Source organism: Malaclemys terrapin, chromosome 8, assembly GCF_027887155.1.
Source record: "Malaclemys terrapin pileata isolate rMalTer1 chromosome 8, rMalTer1.hap1, whole genome shotgun sequence".
Taxonomy (NCBI): Eukaryota; Metazoa; Chordata; order Testudines; family Emydidae; genus Malaclemys; species Malaclemys terrapin.
In genome coordinates, this window is record NC_071512.1 from 66,849,545 (window position 1) to 66,864,617 (window position 15,073).

A 15,073-nucleotide genomic window follows, 5' to 3' on the forward strand; every position below is an offset into this window, starting at 1 on the left:
TATTGTTGTTTAGTCCTTGTGATTCATCTCCATCATGTAGTCAATGGTGAAGTGCACCCATTGTAATTTTTTTTTCTTATCTGGATTCATAGTCATAGTTCTCCAGCTACCAAAATGTGTTTTCCCTTCTCCCTGCCTGATCCTGGCAACAGCATATTAAAGCAGGGTCTGTGACCCTATGGGACCTGGTATGCTTTAAGCCTTGAATAAAGTGATTTAGAAACCATGAGCCACTTCAGTGATTGTCACAGGTTTGACAGCCCCACTTCTATTCTGAGTTGCTGTTTTTAGACTTCCTCCATTCCTTTGTGGGTCTGTGTGACCTTAGCAGGTAGTTAAAAGTACAGATGGCAAAATAACCAACAGATACACTTGGCAGCACATAGACCTATATGGTAACTTCCTAAATGATTTACAAATGCAGTGGAGAATACATGGTACATTCCACATAATCACAAAATGGAGTATTCTTATGATGATAATATTGGACTTAACCTTAGTGGATTGTCATTATATTCTTTCTTCAAGTTATGGCATGTTCCACTTGTACGGCTCTTATTTTTAACCACTCTTTTGTTATTAAAATCAGAAAATGTTCCAGCTTCTGAAACCTTGGAAAGAACATGTGACTGTACAGTGTCTGGAATCGCTGTTGCAATACTAGATGCCTATTTTACCTATTTTTCTGCTTTATTCTATACTTTGTATATTTACATTTGATTTTGGTGTGGTACTAATGAAACAATCCCACATTTTCCAGAGAAAGGAGAAGACACCTGGGAGAGATGTGACTCACATTCAGTTCACTAGCTGGCCAGATCATGGAGTGCCTGAAGATCCTCATCTTCTCCTCAAATTACGCCGCAGAGTTAATGCCCTAAGCAACTTTTTTAGTGGCCCAGTAGTGATTCATTGCAGGTAAATATTACAGAAACTTAGGGTTACCATACGTCTGTTTTTTCCCAGACATGTCCGGCTTTTTGGTAATCAAACCCCCGTCCGGGGGGAATTGCCAAAAAGCCGAACATGTCCGGGGAAAATACCGCCGGCCGGGCACTTCCCCTCCCGCGGCTGCTCTGCTCCTCCCCTGACTCTTCGGCTCTGTTTAAGAGCCGAGCTGCCCGAGCGCTACCGGCTTCGGGCAGCCCCCATGCCTCCGGACCCCGAGCTGCCGGCCGGGAACTTCCCCTCCCGGACTCTGGGGGCGCAGGGTCCAGAGGCATGGGGGCTGCCCGAAGCCGGTAGCGCTTGGGCAGCTCGGCTCTTAAACAGAGCCGAAGAGTCAGGGGAGGAGCACAGCAGCCAGAGCCCGGGAGGGGACGTGCCTGGCCGGGGGCGCAGGGTCCGGAGGCATGGGGTCTGCCCGAAGCCTGAGCGCTACCGGCTTCACGGTTTGCCGGGCAGCCTCCAGACCCTGCGTCCCTGGCTGGGCGCTTCCCCTCCCGAGCTCCAGCTGTGCTGGGGAAGCGCCGGCTGGGGGCGCGGGGTCTGGGGGCTGCCCGGCAAACCGTGAAGCCGGTAGCGCTCGGGCAGCCCTTTTCGTGTGGCTGGGAGGGAGGAGGGGGAATGCGGGGCGCTCAGGGGAGGGGGCGGAGTTAGGGCGGGGACTTTGGGGAAGGGGCAGGGAATGGGCGGAGTTGGGACGGGGAAGGGGCGAAGTTGGGGCAGGCCAGGGATGGGAAAGGGGCGGGGCCAGGGCCCCGTGGAATGTCCTCTTTTTTTATTTTTTAAATATGGTAACCCTACAGAAACTCTCTAATAGTGAACAAATGCCAGCCAGAGCTACCCAGATAAACAAGTCAGGGAAGGTTAGCAATAGTTGCTTAGACCAAAATTTTCAAAGTTGGTTGCTTTAAAGTAAGGCACCTAATTCCATATTTACAGACTGATTTTCAAAGGTAATAAAAGCCTACAACTCCTATTCAGATCAATGGGACCTGAGGATGCTTACAACTTTTAAAAAGCAGACACTTATTTAGTTTGAAAATATTGTCCTTATTTATTTAAAAGATATTTAAAATGTAAGTTTACCAGACTTTTGAATTGTAGATTAATTTATTATAAGCCACACTCTTTGCACTGCTTAGCATTCATCCTCCTCTCTCAATAACTATCACTTTGTACTTGTCAGTGCTGGTGTTGGACGAACTGGAACCTATATTGCGATCGACGCTATGCTGGAGGGGCTAGAGGTAGAAGGCAGAGTGGATGTTTATGGCTATGTTGTAAAGCTCCGTCGACAGCGATGCCTCATGGTTCAAGTAGAGGTATGTTCTAGAGCTTGCTACTTTGTTTCATTTATTAATCTCCCTCAGGAAAAGCTGTGGCTAGCTAGCTCAACCCTAGGTAAAACTAATATGGCCATGATTTTCCATTGCAGTTGTCCAGGGAAATATAAAACTATGAAAGAACAGAGGGAGGAAAACCATCTATGAAGCAGGGATGGTCAGCATTTTCCAAAGTTTGACATTTCAACCATTTTTTAAAAATTTAGAATTGTAACCAAAAAAAAAAAGGAACACAAATATATAGGAGCCTATTATCTTTTGGCACCCAAATATGAACATTTTGGGGCAAGGTTAACTATGCATATTCACTTTTTTTTCTTTAGTGTGGGATTTTCAGAAGTGCTTAGGAGCACAAGTTCCATTGAAAATGACTGATAGGACTTGAGCTCCTAACTTAGGTGGCTGTTTTGGAAAACCCCACCCCAAATTCTTAGCTGTACAACCGAAGTTATGTTGCATTTTATTTATATAGCACCTTTGATCAAAAGCACTAAATGTTGCACTAACACAGCCAATTGCATTTAATTGACATAGTAATAGCCGTATCTACTGCCAGTTTAATATAGCAACAGTAATAAGAATACATAAATATTGCTATATGTTTTAGATAGCAAGAGCAATTTGAAAAGTCTCTTCTTTCTAATTATTATTTTTAATTTTTGAAATCCACCTCATCCTTAAATTGGGGAACACTAGGCACAGTACATCCTGATCCATCAAGCACTGGTGGAATACAATCAGTTTGGTGAAACTGAGGTCACGCTCTCTGAACTGCACACCTATCTTAATAATCTGAAGAAAAGAGATCCTCCCAGTGACCCCTCTCTGCTGGAAGCAGAATTCCAGGTAAATATAATAGTGCATTCTGTTTTATTCGACACTCTGTTCTGATTTTAAACAAAAAAGTGACATGCGGTAATTTAAATAAGCCAATAATTCAGAGCCAAATTCTGCCAAGTAAATTGGTAATTTTAAATGAAATCAACAAACTAAGGAACTGCTAAAAGGTGGCAGAGTCGAGGGTTGCAGAATTAGATCCAATATTTGGTTGCTGGGGAATAGGGATGGGGCCAGATACTCATCTGGTCTAAATGGGCATAATAACATTGTCCTCAGCTGAGCTAGGCCATTTTACAAGAATCTGGCCCCGGAAGTATTCATACTGTGTTTTACCTGTTCCAGTATTTCTGATTGTAAATTGATATTTTGTATTTTTTAATTATTTTTATCTTACTGAAAATATATAGTAATTCTTTTTTTTTTCAGTTCTTCCCCTTAAGATTCCATAGCTTTATTTCTTTTTCCTTATGAGAAACTGGAGAAAAAATATAATGGACAAATATATAATTTCCTGTGGCTGAACCAGCAGTGTGTATAAAATTAAAGGTTTAGGCTCCAATCCTGCAAGCTTTTCCATATAGATGCAGAACAAGCAACTGCCTGAGTAGAATAGCTTGTAGGATAAGGACCTTAGAGAGACGTAAAATGTTTTAAAATAATTGAACCTAGGGTTATCAATTTATTTGTAGCAATAATGTCTTTGTGCCAATGTGGATGTGAGGGTGTAAATTACCACTAGCGATCCATGTATTTGACAAAAAAATCAGCTTGCTTATGATGCCCACGAAGAGTGGGTACCATAGTTGGTAGATCATTACACAGATGTATTTTCTGTGGCATATATACTCTTGCAGTACCATAATTAGCTTAATAAATTAACTCTGTGTTCCTGGAAAAACTTTTAAAGTGGTGACATAGCTTAAAGAAATAGCAATTTTATTCCTTGTTTGTTAACATTGTTCATAAAATACAGCAGTGCAATCTTTTTAAATTGTTTCCATCTGCATGATTTCTTGTGGTACTGCATGTGGTAGGTTCAAGGGTTCATAAATTGTGGTCCAGGCACGTCCATGGAATGAAATGAAGCAGTGAGGGACTGAGATATTAAGAGAGGAGATGGGTCTCTGAGAGTATCACCATTTTATAAAGCTGGCCAAACCATTGTTTAGCACATGGTGTGACCTTGTATGCTTTCTTTCCTTAGAGGCTACCATCCTACAGGGGATGGCGGACACAGAACACTGGCAATCGACAGGAAAATAAAAGTAAAAACCGGAATTCCAAAATGATTCCATGTAAGTGTTTGCGATGATGTCTGCAGTCAGTTTGTTCTAATTGTATGAAGGCTTCTTACAAAAGATTATGGATAAAACAGGACAGTAAATTACCATATTGATATGTACTCCACACTAGAAAATTTAGGAAGTGGATGATTTGTTACAATATAAACTGTGAGGAGTCCTTGATTTTTTTCCCAAACAACCATTGTGGCATGTCTGCTGCCTCTATGCCATTGCATAACTGCTGAATAACTGCACTTTTTCTACATTCCCTTTCCATTGTAACAAAACTAAGAAGGGAGATGGTTGCTTTCCTCCTGCCAATAGAAGCTATTGTTGTGACGCTTTTTTTTTTTTCAGATGACTTTAACAGAGTACCAATTAAACATGAAGAGGAGAAAAGCAAAGAGAGTGAACATGATTCAGAGGAATCATCTGATGAGGACAGTGATTGTGAGGAAGCAAGCAGATACATAAATGCATCATTCATAACTGTATGTATTTAGAGGATAAAACTACTTGTATCTAATATGCTTTCCGCTGATGGTCCGTGATAATAGCTGTGTGTCAATTTCTGCTCATCTTACTTTCTCCAGAAGTCCTATTGGCTTCATTAGCATGGTGCTAGTTATGTGAGTAAGACAATCAAGATCTGGCACTTTATTTGGATGTTCATTTATAGACTGAATCACAAAGATCTTGTAATATTGGCTGTCCCGTGGGAGAAAGACAGAGCTCTTCCCTTACACTATCCTAATCTATACAGCCTCAAAGAGTTAAATACTGCGATCGTAATAGCCCTAAATCTAGTGAGTGTTGCAGTAAACAGAGTGATGGTAAAATAATTATCTTTTATAGTTTCTTTTAAAACCGGACTTTCAGGTAGGCTTTTCAGTGCCACCTATATTTTTGCCAGCATGTATATGAGTAGATCTCCACCTATGTGAATTTCAGGCGCACACAGGTAGTTATATATATTAATTTCCCTTACAGTCAATTTTATGCAGTTTTTTGTGGGTACAAATTTGGCCTAGTGAAAACAGAGACCAGCATTGAAAAGCAAGCTTTTAGTGACACAGTCACATCTAAAAGATACTATCTTTGGAGGGCCTTTGTTGGACACTAACAGATATAACTGATTATAAGATTATGCGATGAGTGGGATTTGTCTGAACTCTGTAGACAAAAATACAGTTAGCATATCTACTGATTGTAAATATCTGTTTACTAAGAGCTACAATGTCAGTCTGCATTGACTTGTTTAGCTACTCTGTGACGTTGCAAGAGGCGTCACTCAATATCCAGTTTCTAATACCAACTGCGGAGACCGAAACCTTCTTTTTAACCCCAAAATGCATTCTGCCTCAGATACTGGCAGTCTAAGCTTTCCCACAGGGCTGTACAAATGTGTCTCAACTTTGTCCTGGATAAAGGACTGCTAGTTATGGAGGGTCACTCATGTGCCCACCAATTTTTGTTCTTTCTGGTGACACTATGAACTATTGCCAATTGTGATGATGTTTTTTTAAAATGGACACTTGTCCTCTAGAAACTATACTGAGACCATTAACTCATTCATGGAGGCTACCAAACTCCCTTTAGATGGTAAATACTTCTTTACACATGACAACTGCCTTTCAGATGAATTAGTAAAAATAAATCATATGTTCAAATGGACTTTTTTTTTAGGGCTACTGGGGTCCAAAAGAAATGATTGCAACACAAGGGCCACTACCAGAAACGATCAATGACTTCTGGCAAATGATCTTTCAGAGAAAAGTCAAAGTAATTGTTATGTTGACAGAGTTGAAAGAAGGAGATCAGGTTAGTTTGTCATCTTCAAAGTAAAGTATATGACACGATACTCTTCATAAGAGAAAAGAACAGAATTCCAATCTCTAAATTGCAACGAAATTCTAATTTCCAAACCAAAAATGTGACTCTATCAGAAAGTGACTCAATTTATCAATTATTTTGTTTTCTAATAGGATTTATTCCATCCTTATATTTTAAATTGGGCTGAAATGAATATTTGATTACACCATAAAAGTTCATCAATGATGTATTTTATAATAAAATGAAACTGAATAGTTATAGAATATATGCATCCTTTAAATTGATTTGGGAAGAAAAGCAAAAGCAATGATAAAAATAAGGACTGATTTATACTTCATTTCTAGCAACTCTGTGCACAATATTGGGGAGAAGGAAAACAAACATATGAAGGCATAGAAGTTGAAATGAAAGATGTCAACCTGTCTTCTAGTTACACCATACGCGCATTTGATGTAACACATGTGAAGGTAAAAGATAAAAAATGACAGATGGGAATTTTACATTTGTTTTTCTATTTTAAACTTCGTCTTTTGTAAAGGGCAAACAAAATAAGGAACAACCAAAAGACAAGAACAAACCTGCTTGTGTTTTGATAGCTGATGTTTTATTAGTTCCTTGCTTTAAACGTTTTAATAGTCATTAAAATGTGACTTACAGTCACCATTGAATTACAAAGTCAGACATAAGTAAGATGAGGGATAGAGACCTCCCTGAGGCACAGCTCCCATCTTGCTCTTCTCTGTCTCCAGTGGACAGTAATTTATTGCTGGCCTGGTCCCACAGAAAATTATAACACACTGTGAGGTAATTCAGTCAAGTCTCCACCCAGGCCCAATCTACCTCCTAAATGGATGGTAGTGGGTGCACCAGGTCTGAGTACCCACAATGTTATCACCCTGCACAGGCATAGTTCAAGTCAATCTAGTCCTAAGTGATTATCAGGATTTTTTTTTTAATTCACATGGAATAAATATAATATGGATCATTATGTTATCCCTTGAATTTACTATATGTTTATCTCTGTTTTGCAGAGGAAAGAAACTCGAAATGTGTATTTGTACCAGTTCCACAAGTGGAATGGCTTGGACCTTCCTGAAAACCCCAAAGACTTAGTCAACATGATTCTGAACCTCAAACAAAAACTTGCAGCTAAAAGTGTCACTGAGGACAGCAGATGCAGCCGGAGCGTTCCAATTGTCATTCACTGCCGGTGGGTCTGGATGCTATAGATATTTTAGTGCATTTCTACGGTTTGGTTATACTTGGCAATAGCAGTTTCATAATTCTTACCTTTGCTCCTAAGCTTTCCTAAAGCTTGGAGACTAAATTCACCCTACAGTGTATGCCAGCTTATCCCAGCAGAGGGCTCTCATGGCAGGCCGTTCACCTGTGCATTATGCAACATTGCAAAGTGGCCACAACCTCCCCTCCATTGAGACATGGGTCAGGGCAGAAGGCGAGAGCTATCTAAAAGTAGATGTGCTGGCTGGTACAAAGCCATGGCCAAAGAAAGGTCCGCTCAGCACATTCTTCCAACATTCTGTTGGCAGGGGTCCTCGTGAAGCTCACAGTGGATTGTAAGGCTGTACCCACCAGCTGGAAAGGCCAGCCTTGTTCAGGGAGATGTAAATTTCACCAAACCTAGTATATATGGATCTGGTTCCTTTGCTGGCCATTATACCTCGCACATGGCTAGCTGTTAACATCAGTATGGTCCAAGTCTTATGTGGCCTGAGTTGGGAGTGACGTGAAGCACCAGTACAGTGGCACAGTGCCTCTTCGGGGCTCTGTGTTGCACTGGGGGGCAGTTTACTCATCTTGTAAGACAAATCAGCAATTCTGGCCACTGAGAGCATATTGGGGGTGGGATGGGAAAGGAAGAGTTATGGCTACACTTACTCCCTACCCACTGGTAAGTGTCATGAACCATTGGGAGACCATCATGATAGTAGCCCTGTAGTGCCCAAGGGCAGGAGCTAAATCTGGTTGATCCTTACCCAGCTACAAAAAAGGGAGAAGAGGCTGCCTTTCCTGCCCTCCTCCCCCCCTCACCCCCACAATTGAATGGCTACATAAGGGCTAGTATAATCTAGCACAGTAAAAATCGGATGTCCTCTTTGCATCTTAATGGTTAGAAATCCAGTTAGAAATATTTCAGAGATGGGAATCTTTGTGACTTTTGTCAGTACAATAATCTTTAAAATAAACCTAACTGCTAGTGATAAATTGTACTGATTTTTGAATTCCAATAATGTGTATCTTCTAGCGATGGATCTGAACAAACTGGTGTGTTTTGCGCCTTGTTGACTCTCTTGGAAAGTGCAGAAACAGAAGATGTGATTGATGTCTTCCAAGTAGTGAAATCTCTTCGACGTGCCAGGCCAGGAATGGTCCCCACTTTTGTAAGTAAATCCTATGAGTTAACTAAATAATGCAATAGATTTGCTTATCTTTAGACATGAATGTTCTAATAACCACTGGCAATGTTTCTCCATAGGAAACATGTATTATAATTATCTCATCCCTAATTATTCATCAGCAGTTGTGAATTAGCTATTGGTGATAAGAAGGAACTAGTCTGCAACCTATCCACAGCTATAATAATCAGTTTCTTGAAACTGATAAGGTGAACAGAACATGTTGTTTGTAAACCATACATTTTTTAGGCTGGAACTTTGGCAGCTGCCTAGGGGATTTAGGAGCACATCTTCCATTGAATTTCATGGAAATTGGGTGCCTAACTCCCTTAGGCAGGTTAGAAAATGCCCTCCTTATTTTCTGAAGAGTGCACAGAAGGAGCTGCTTTCCTGCTTGCATGCAATATGCACTCTTCTCTCTGACAATCCATCTAAATCATCTAGATTTGCTAACTCTGCAGTGGTTTATTAGAGAACTGAACAGTAGTCACTACCGTACGCTTAATCCACCTGCTTGATTCTCTTTTAAACAAACTTTTGATAGTTTGCCATGTGAATCAAGAGGGATGGATTCTGCGCTGCCTTGGGAATAGGGTGATTATAGGTAGTGAGCTAGTACCTGATCTACCTGGAATTAGGGATGCCCTCAGTGCCGTGTCACCATAAACTCAGAATTGAGCATAGCAGGGAGGTGCTTCAACTTCCTGTGGGCCAGCAGCCATGGAGACCACCTTATGCTGAATATTTCAATAAGATGGAAAGATTCACATTGTCAACACTTAAGATAAAAAATAAAAAATCAGCCATCCTGGCTCAATCACATGGCATTTCATCCACACTAATCCCTTCTTTTTTGTATTAGGAACAATACCAGTTCCTGTATGATACTATTAGCAGCATCTACCCTGCACAGAATGGACAAGTAAAGAAAAACGGCAAGCAGGAAGATACAGTTGAAATTGACATTGAAGTAGATAAAACAGATCAGGAAGCTGATTTGATTACTATCGATATCACCTCACTGGAGTCAGAGGCCAATATGAATATGGAAGCGCGTGAAGATTCCAAATCTGCAGATGGCACTCAGGGAACAGAAGGCTCTTCAAATGGACCCAAGACTCCAGTTTTAACTGAGAGTGCATAGAAAAATACATGAAATTTGGATGTACAAAGGCATCTTAAACAGAATAAGTAGTAGAGATTTGATCTTGAGTTAATTTTTCAGAGGTACAGTATGGAAAGAATACTTGAAATTTGTGGATAATGTAATGCACTGTGAAAATTTAATTTTTGTGTAGATTTGCATTTTATTCCTTTCAAATTATTTGAATTTTTGATCTTTTTTACAAATCTGTATATTGTAATGCTGATTTTCATTATGGTCTGGTATTCAGGAGTGGAAAGAAAAGTCATGCTACCTTTTTTCAATCTTATTTTTTGTTATAAGAAAGTAAGTAGCCAGGACCGGAATCTCTAATAATGTACAGTCATAAATATAAAGCTAGAAGTATGGCAAATATGAGTTTTCTTTTAACTAATTATTGTCTTACTATCTTTAAATTGACTTAGTGGGTAAGGTATATGGCCTGAATTTCAGAAATGCAATTCCTATTGACTTTAGTTAGGGTTGTGCTTGCTTTGCAGGTGCTTTGCAGAATACCAAAGCCATATCTGGGCCATATCTTACAGCTCCATTGAAGTCTATGGGGATTTACACCAGCTGAGTAACTGGTCCTACACATCCTTACCTATCTAGGACTGTAAGCTTTGCATTTTTCTAACTGGCCTCAAGATGTCCTCATTGCTCCACACAACTCCATCTGAGGCTTCAATATTTGACTCTGAAATAAGAAAGTCCAGAACTTGGAGTATTGACTGATTGGAGAAACTCTGATAGTTAATTGAATTGACATTTGGCAACTTGAAATCCCATGTGTTACCACAATGCTTCTTGTGCTAATTTTTTCTAATTTAAAGAGAGCTTCTGCAAAAGTGTTGTACCTATTATGTATATTAAACATGCCAAAATACTATGCTACTAATAGTACACGCTACTAGCACATTGCTGATTTTATTTAGTCATTTCATAATAATATGATGATTTGTATGTTACAGTTTGGATTATTTTACTATTGCCTTAGTGGATTTCAGCCTAATCTTTTAAAGCCAAATAAAAAGGACAATTAATAAATTGCACAGTGGGAATTATTCTGAGATATGTAAAACTCTGTGTAAAGTTACTTATATGTTAAAGAATGAAGGGACTTGAAATGCACCTGCTCTTTGCAGACTATGCAAATGGGTTGTTTTTTATTTACACTCAGCACATGGTTTGTAGTTCCCCGTATCTGCCAATTTCAGCAGAACCGATGGTAGTGCTTAATTCTTGTATCATTCGCTTCATCTGAAAAGATCAGACACTTTACAAAGGTGGGTAAGTATTAGCTTCCTCATCTGTAACACGGGGATAAGGACGGGTAGACCCCAGTCAGCGGTGGGTGGGATTGAACTTGGGATCTCTGGAGCTTAGTGCATGAGCCTCTCCCACATGGGCTAAAAGCCAGCTGGGTGTTAGCTAAGACTGTAGAGCAGACTCATTTTCTCTCTCTTTCTAATTTGTCTCAGTGCCACTAGCTGGGACAGAACACCACATCCAGAAGGTGTGTGGGTTACAATATGACTTAGGCAAGGTCATACAACAGGTGGCAGACTGGGATTCCTAACTTTCCATTCCAATGTGCCATTATTTGGACCACACATTCATACCAGCTCCTAGGTAGAGAGCCATGCCAGAGGCTATGTGTATACTTGGTTAAAAAACACTGAATCTGAAAGCTGCCAAAAAAAGTGATTGATCCCCTGAGAGCCAAAGAATGTAAATGTAAAGGGGTTAACTTAATTTTCCAGTTTTCTTAGGTCAGATGCTTCATTCATTCTCTGCCTACACAAGTAAACATCTACTCAGCAGTTCACTTGAAGAAACAGCAGCAAGAATGCACAAACAGTGGGACCTTCCTTGCCTGCAAGTTGAACTTTCCTTCCTTTCCAGCCAAAGTCTCACTGGCTTATGAATCCTTTCAGGAGACAAGAGCACCTAGCCAAAGAGACTCAGGCAAACCTGGCCCAGCTCAGTTAAAAAAAAATTAGGACACCAAACTTGTTTTCATATTTTGAGAAGATCAATATAGCAGAGTTGCAAATGTAGGGGGCAGCTTTGGGGAGGAAGAGCTCTATCCTACTCATGTATTTTCAAAGGCAAAGGCCACCAACAATTTGAGGAATTTTCTGGAAAATGTGAATGCCCCATAAGTGAATGGGATACAGATCAGGCTGATCCTGTGTTAACTGACCCCTCCCTGTGGCACAATCAGGGTGCTTGGCCTACCTCTGAAACATGCAATCCTCTTAGTTTGTCTCCCCCACCCCCACCCCCCCGCTAAGATTTGGTCTTCAGCAAACCTCTAGTTGTTTCCCAAGGTGTCATCCACCTAAAAACACCAAGAGTGATATGCGGTTATGTAGTATGTATGCACAAAACAGAGGCCTGGTCTACACTAGGCGTTTATGTCGAAGTTAGCGCCGTTACATCGAATTAACCCTGCACCCGTCCACACCGCAAAGCTATTTAGTTCGACATAGAGGTCTCTTTAATTCGACTTCTGTACTCCTCCCCGATGAGGGGAGTAGCGCTAAATTCGACATGGCCACGTCGAATTAGGCTAGGTGTGGATGGAAATCGACGCTAATAGCTCCGGGAGCTATCCCACAGTGCACCACTCTGTTGACGCTCTGGACAGCAGTCCGAGCTTGGATGCTCTGACCAGCCAGACAGGAAAAGCCCCAGGAAAATTTGAATTTGAATTCCTTTTCCTGTCTGGGCAGTTTGAATCTCATTTCCTGTCTGGACATCGTGGCGAGCTCAGCAGCACTGGCAACGATGCAGAGCTCTCCAGCCGTGCAATCTCAGAATAGAAAGAGGGCCCCAGCATGGACTGATCGGGAAGTCTTGGATCTGATCGTTGTGTGGGGCGATGAGTCCGTGCTTTCCGAGCTGCGCTCCAAGAAACGGAATGCAAAGATCTACGAGAAGATCTCTAAAGACATGTCAGAGAGTGGATACAGCCGGAATGCAACGCAGTGCCGCGTGAAAATCAAGGAGCTGAGACAAGGCTACCAGAAGACCAAAGAGGCAAACGGACGCTCCGGATCCCATCCCTAGACATCCCGTTTCTACGAGGCACTGCATTCCATCCTAGGTGCGGCTGCCACCACTACCCCACCACTGACCGTGGACTCTGAGGATGGGATATTGTCCACGGCCGGTTCCTCGGACATGTTAGCGGACGGGGAAGATGAGGAAGGAGATGAGGAGGACGAGGCAGTCGACAGCGCTTACAACTCTGATTTCCCTGACAGCCAGGATCTCTTCATCACCCTTACAGAGATCCCCTACCAACCGTCCCCAGCCATTAACCCGGACACAGAATCTGGGGAAGGATCAGCCAGTAAGTGTTTTAAACATCTAAACATTTATTTTTAACAGAACAGGAATATTAAGAATAACAACAATGGGTTTCTCATGATTAGTTTGCCCTAGGCGCTTAACATTTCAGTCCTGGGCAGTGCAACTATTGAAAAAAAATCTAACAATGTCCGGTTTAGCATGATTGTTCTGCCCAAGCCGCTCTACTGTTTAGTCCCTGCCAGTGCAGCTACAGTAAAATGTGGTCTATATGTCCCGGGATAGAGCAGAAATCCTCCTGGGACATCTCGAGGAAGCTCTCCTGGAGGTAATTGGAAAGCCGTTGCATCAGGTTCCTGGGGAGAGCGGCCTTATTGGGTCCTCCATAGTATGACACGTTGCCGCGCCACAAGACAATCAAGTACTCAGGGATCATTGCCCTGCACAGCAGGGCGGCATACGGCCCTGGTCTTTGGAGGCTTTCCCGAAGCATTCTTTCTTTCTCGCTGTCTGAGATCCTCATGAGGGTGATGTCGCTCATGGTTACCTGCTTTGAATTAGGTAGGGGAATGTTAGTGTTGGGACTGCTTGCCCGTTCCTTTACAGAACTGTAACCGCTGGTTTGCGGCCACGCGGTGGAGGCGGGAGAGGGGCAGCCTACAGGGATCGTTCCCGGGGACAGCCGCGAGGGGGTGGGACAGGGGCAGAGTTCCTGCTTGCCGGATTGCTGGCAGCAGGGACTGACATTGCTTTCAATGTGAAATGAGGCCAGTGCTAATATTAAAGTTTTAAGCTGCCACAAGTCTATGGCTTACCATGTCTGCCTGCTACAGAAATTCCGGTGTCCTGCCCCGCTTCTCAAATCTGCTGTGCAAGACCCCAGGCACTGAATGCGAAGGCCGAGAATTCGACCTTGTGCTGAGTGCGCATGTGATAGGTGCTGTGCATGGTCTTGTTCACAGAGAAAGACTATGTTCTTTGTTCACAACTACATTTATCTTTCTGAGGAATTCACTCCCTTTTTCCCATTCCCACAGCCACATCTGCGACTGTCTCACAACCTAGCCTGGCATCACACTCCCAGAGGCTAGCGCAGACTAGGAGTAGGAAGAAGAGGACACGGGAGGACATGTTCTTGGAGCTTATGGGCTGCTCCCGAGCCCAGGCAGCACAGCAGACCCAGTGGCGGGAGAACTTGTCCCAAATGCACCAAGCAAACATGGAACGGGAGGAGAGGTGGCGGCAGGAAGACCAGCAGGCGACTCAAACGCTGCTTGGACTACTGAGGGAGCAAACGGACACGCTCCGGCGCCTTGTGGATGTTCTGCAGGAACGGAGGCAGGAGGACAGAGCCCCGCTGCAGTCTATCTGTAACCGCCCTCCCCCGCCACCAAGTCCCATACCCCCCTCACCCAAAGTGCAAAGAAGGAGGGGCGGCAGAGTCCGTGCTAACTCTCACTCCACCCCTGCAGAGAGCTCTAGTAGTAGAAGGCTCTCGTTCCCCAAAATTTGACAAGTTCTTTCCTTCCCGCCTCACACAAGCCCCCGTCCAAGTTTCACCTCCCAGTTCCATGTGTAGTTGCTAATAAAAAATACGTTTCTGTTAATTACTGTTTCCATCATGTTCTTTTGGAGGAGGGGGGGGAAGGGGGTTGGTAATTGGACAGGACAGTCACCTTTGGCAGGGTACATAGGCGGGGGCAGGTCCAGCAGCAGGGCACATACACAGTGCAGTCACTAGTTACCCTGGTCAGTCTGGGAGGTGGTTTTCATGTTCTGTGGTCGGGGGGGGGTTGCTCTGTGACTTTGTGGCAGGGGAGGGCAGTTACAGATCTTATGCGGCGGTCCTTATCCTGGATCACAGAGCCACGCAGCAGGGGATCTGTAACCGTCCTCCCCCTGCCACAAAGTCACATCGCCCCCCCATACACACAGTCCCGATCAGGAGGG

The 15,073-nt window shown here is 42.8% G+C and overlaps 2 protein-coding genes across 5 annotated transcripts in view; both read left to right on the forward strand.

Annotated features, from left to right (window-relative positions):
- The window catches only part of PTPRC (protein tyrosine phosphatase receptor type C), a 124,257-nt gene extending 113,402 nt beyond the window's left edge, over nucleotides 1-10,855 (forward strand). For all 4 annotated transcript variants that reach the window (XM_054038096.1, XM_054038098.1, XM_054038100.1 and 1 more), the window contains 10 exons: nucleotides 761-918; nucleotides 2,132-2,267; nucleotides 2,985-3,134; nucleotides 4,333-4,423; nucleotides 4,769-4,902; nucleotides 6,098-6,232; nucleotides 6,589-6,711; nucleotides 7,276-7,454; nucleotides 8,511-8,646; nucleotides 9,524-10,855. In XM_054038096.1, coding sequence (XP_053894071.1) covers nucleotides 761-918; nucleotides 2,132-2,267; nucleotides 2,985-3,134; nucleotides 4,333-4,423; nucleotides 4,769-4,902; nucleotides 6,098-6,232; nucleotides 6,589-6,711; nucleotides 7,276-7,454; nucleotides 8,511-8,646; nucleotides 9,524-9,805 — 1,524 coding nt within the window. In that variant the 3' untranslated portion in view covers nucleotides 9,806-10,855. The remainder of the gene's footprint in view (nucleotides 1-760; nucleotides 919-2,131; nucleotides 2,268-2,984; nucleotides 3,135-4,332; nucleotides 4,424-4,768; nucleotides 4,903-6,097; nucleotides 6,233-6,588; nucleotides 6,712-7,275; nucleotides 7,455-8,510; nucleotides 8,647-9,523) is intronic.
- Nucleotides 10,856-12,893: 2,038 nt separating this feature from the next.
- Nucleotides 12,894-14,675, forward strand: LOC128842527 (uncharacterized). Its single transcript, XM_054038615.1, has 2 exons — nucleotides 12,894-13,166; nucleotides 14,161-14,675. Exons 1-2 carry the CDS (start codon nucleotides 12,995-12,997, stop codon nucleotides 14,634-14,636), a joined length of 648 nt encoding a protein of 215 aa, XP_053894590.1. The 5' UTR covers nucleotides 12,894-12,994; the 3' UTR covers nucleotides 14,637-14,675.
- Nucleotides 14,676-15,073: the final 398 nt, after the last annotated feature.

Excerpts from the sequence above, each read along its gene's own strand:
- LOC128842527 (XM_054038615.1), top strand. The coding sequence starts at position 12,995 with ATGTTAGCGGACGGGGAAGATGAGGAAGGAGATGAGGAGGACGAGGCA. Across the intron at positions 13,167-14,160 it reads ATCTGGGGAAGGATCAGCCA|CCACATCTGCGACTGTCTCA; the intron begins GTAAGTGTTTTA and ends CCATTCCCACAG.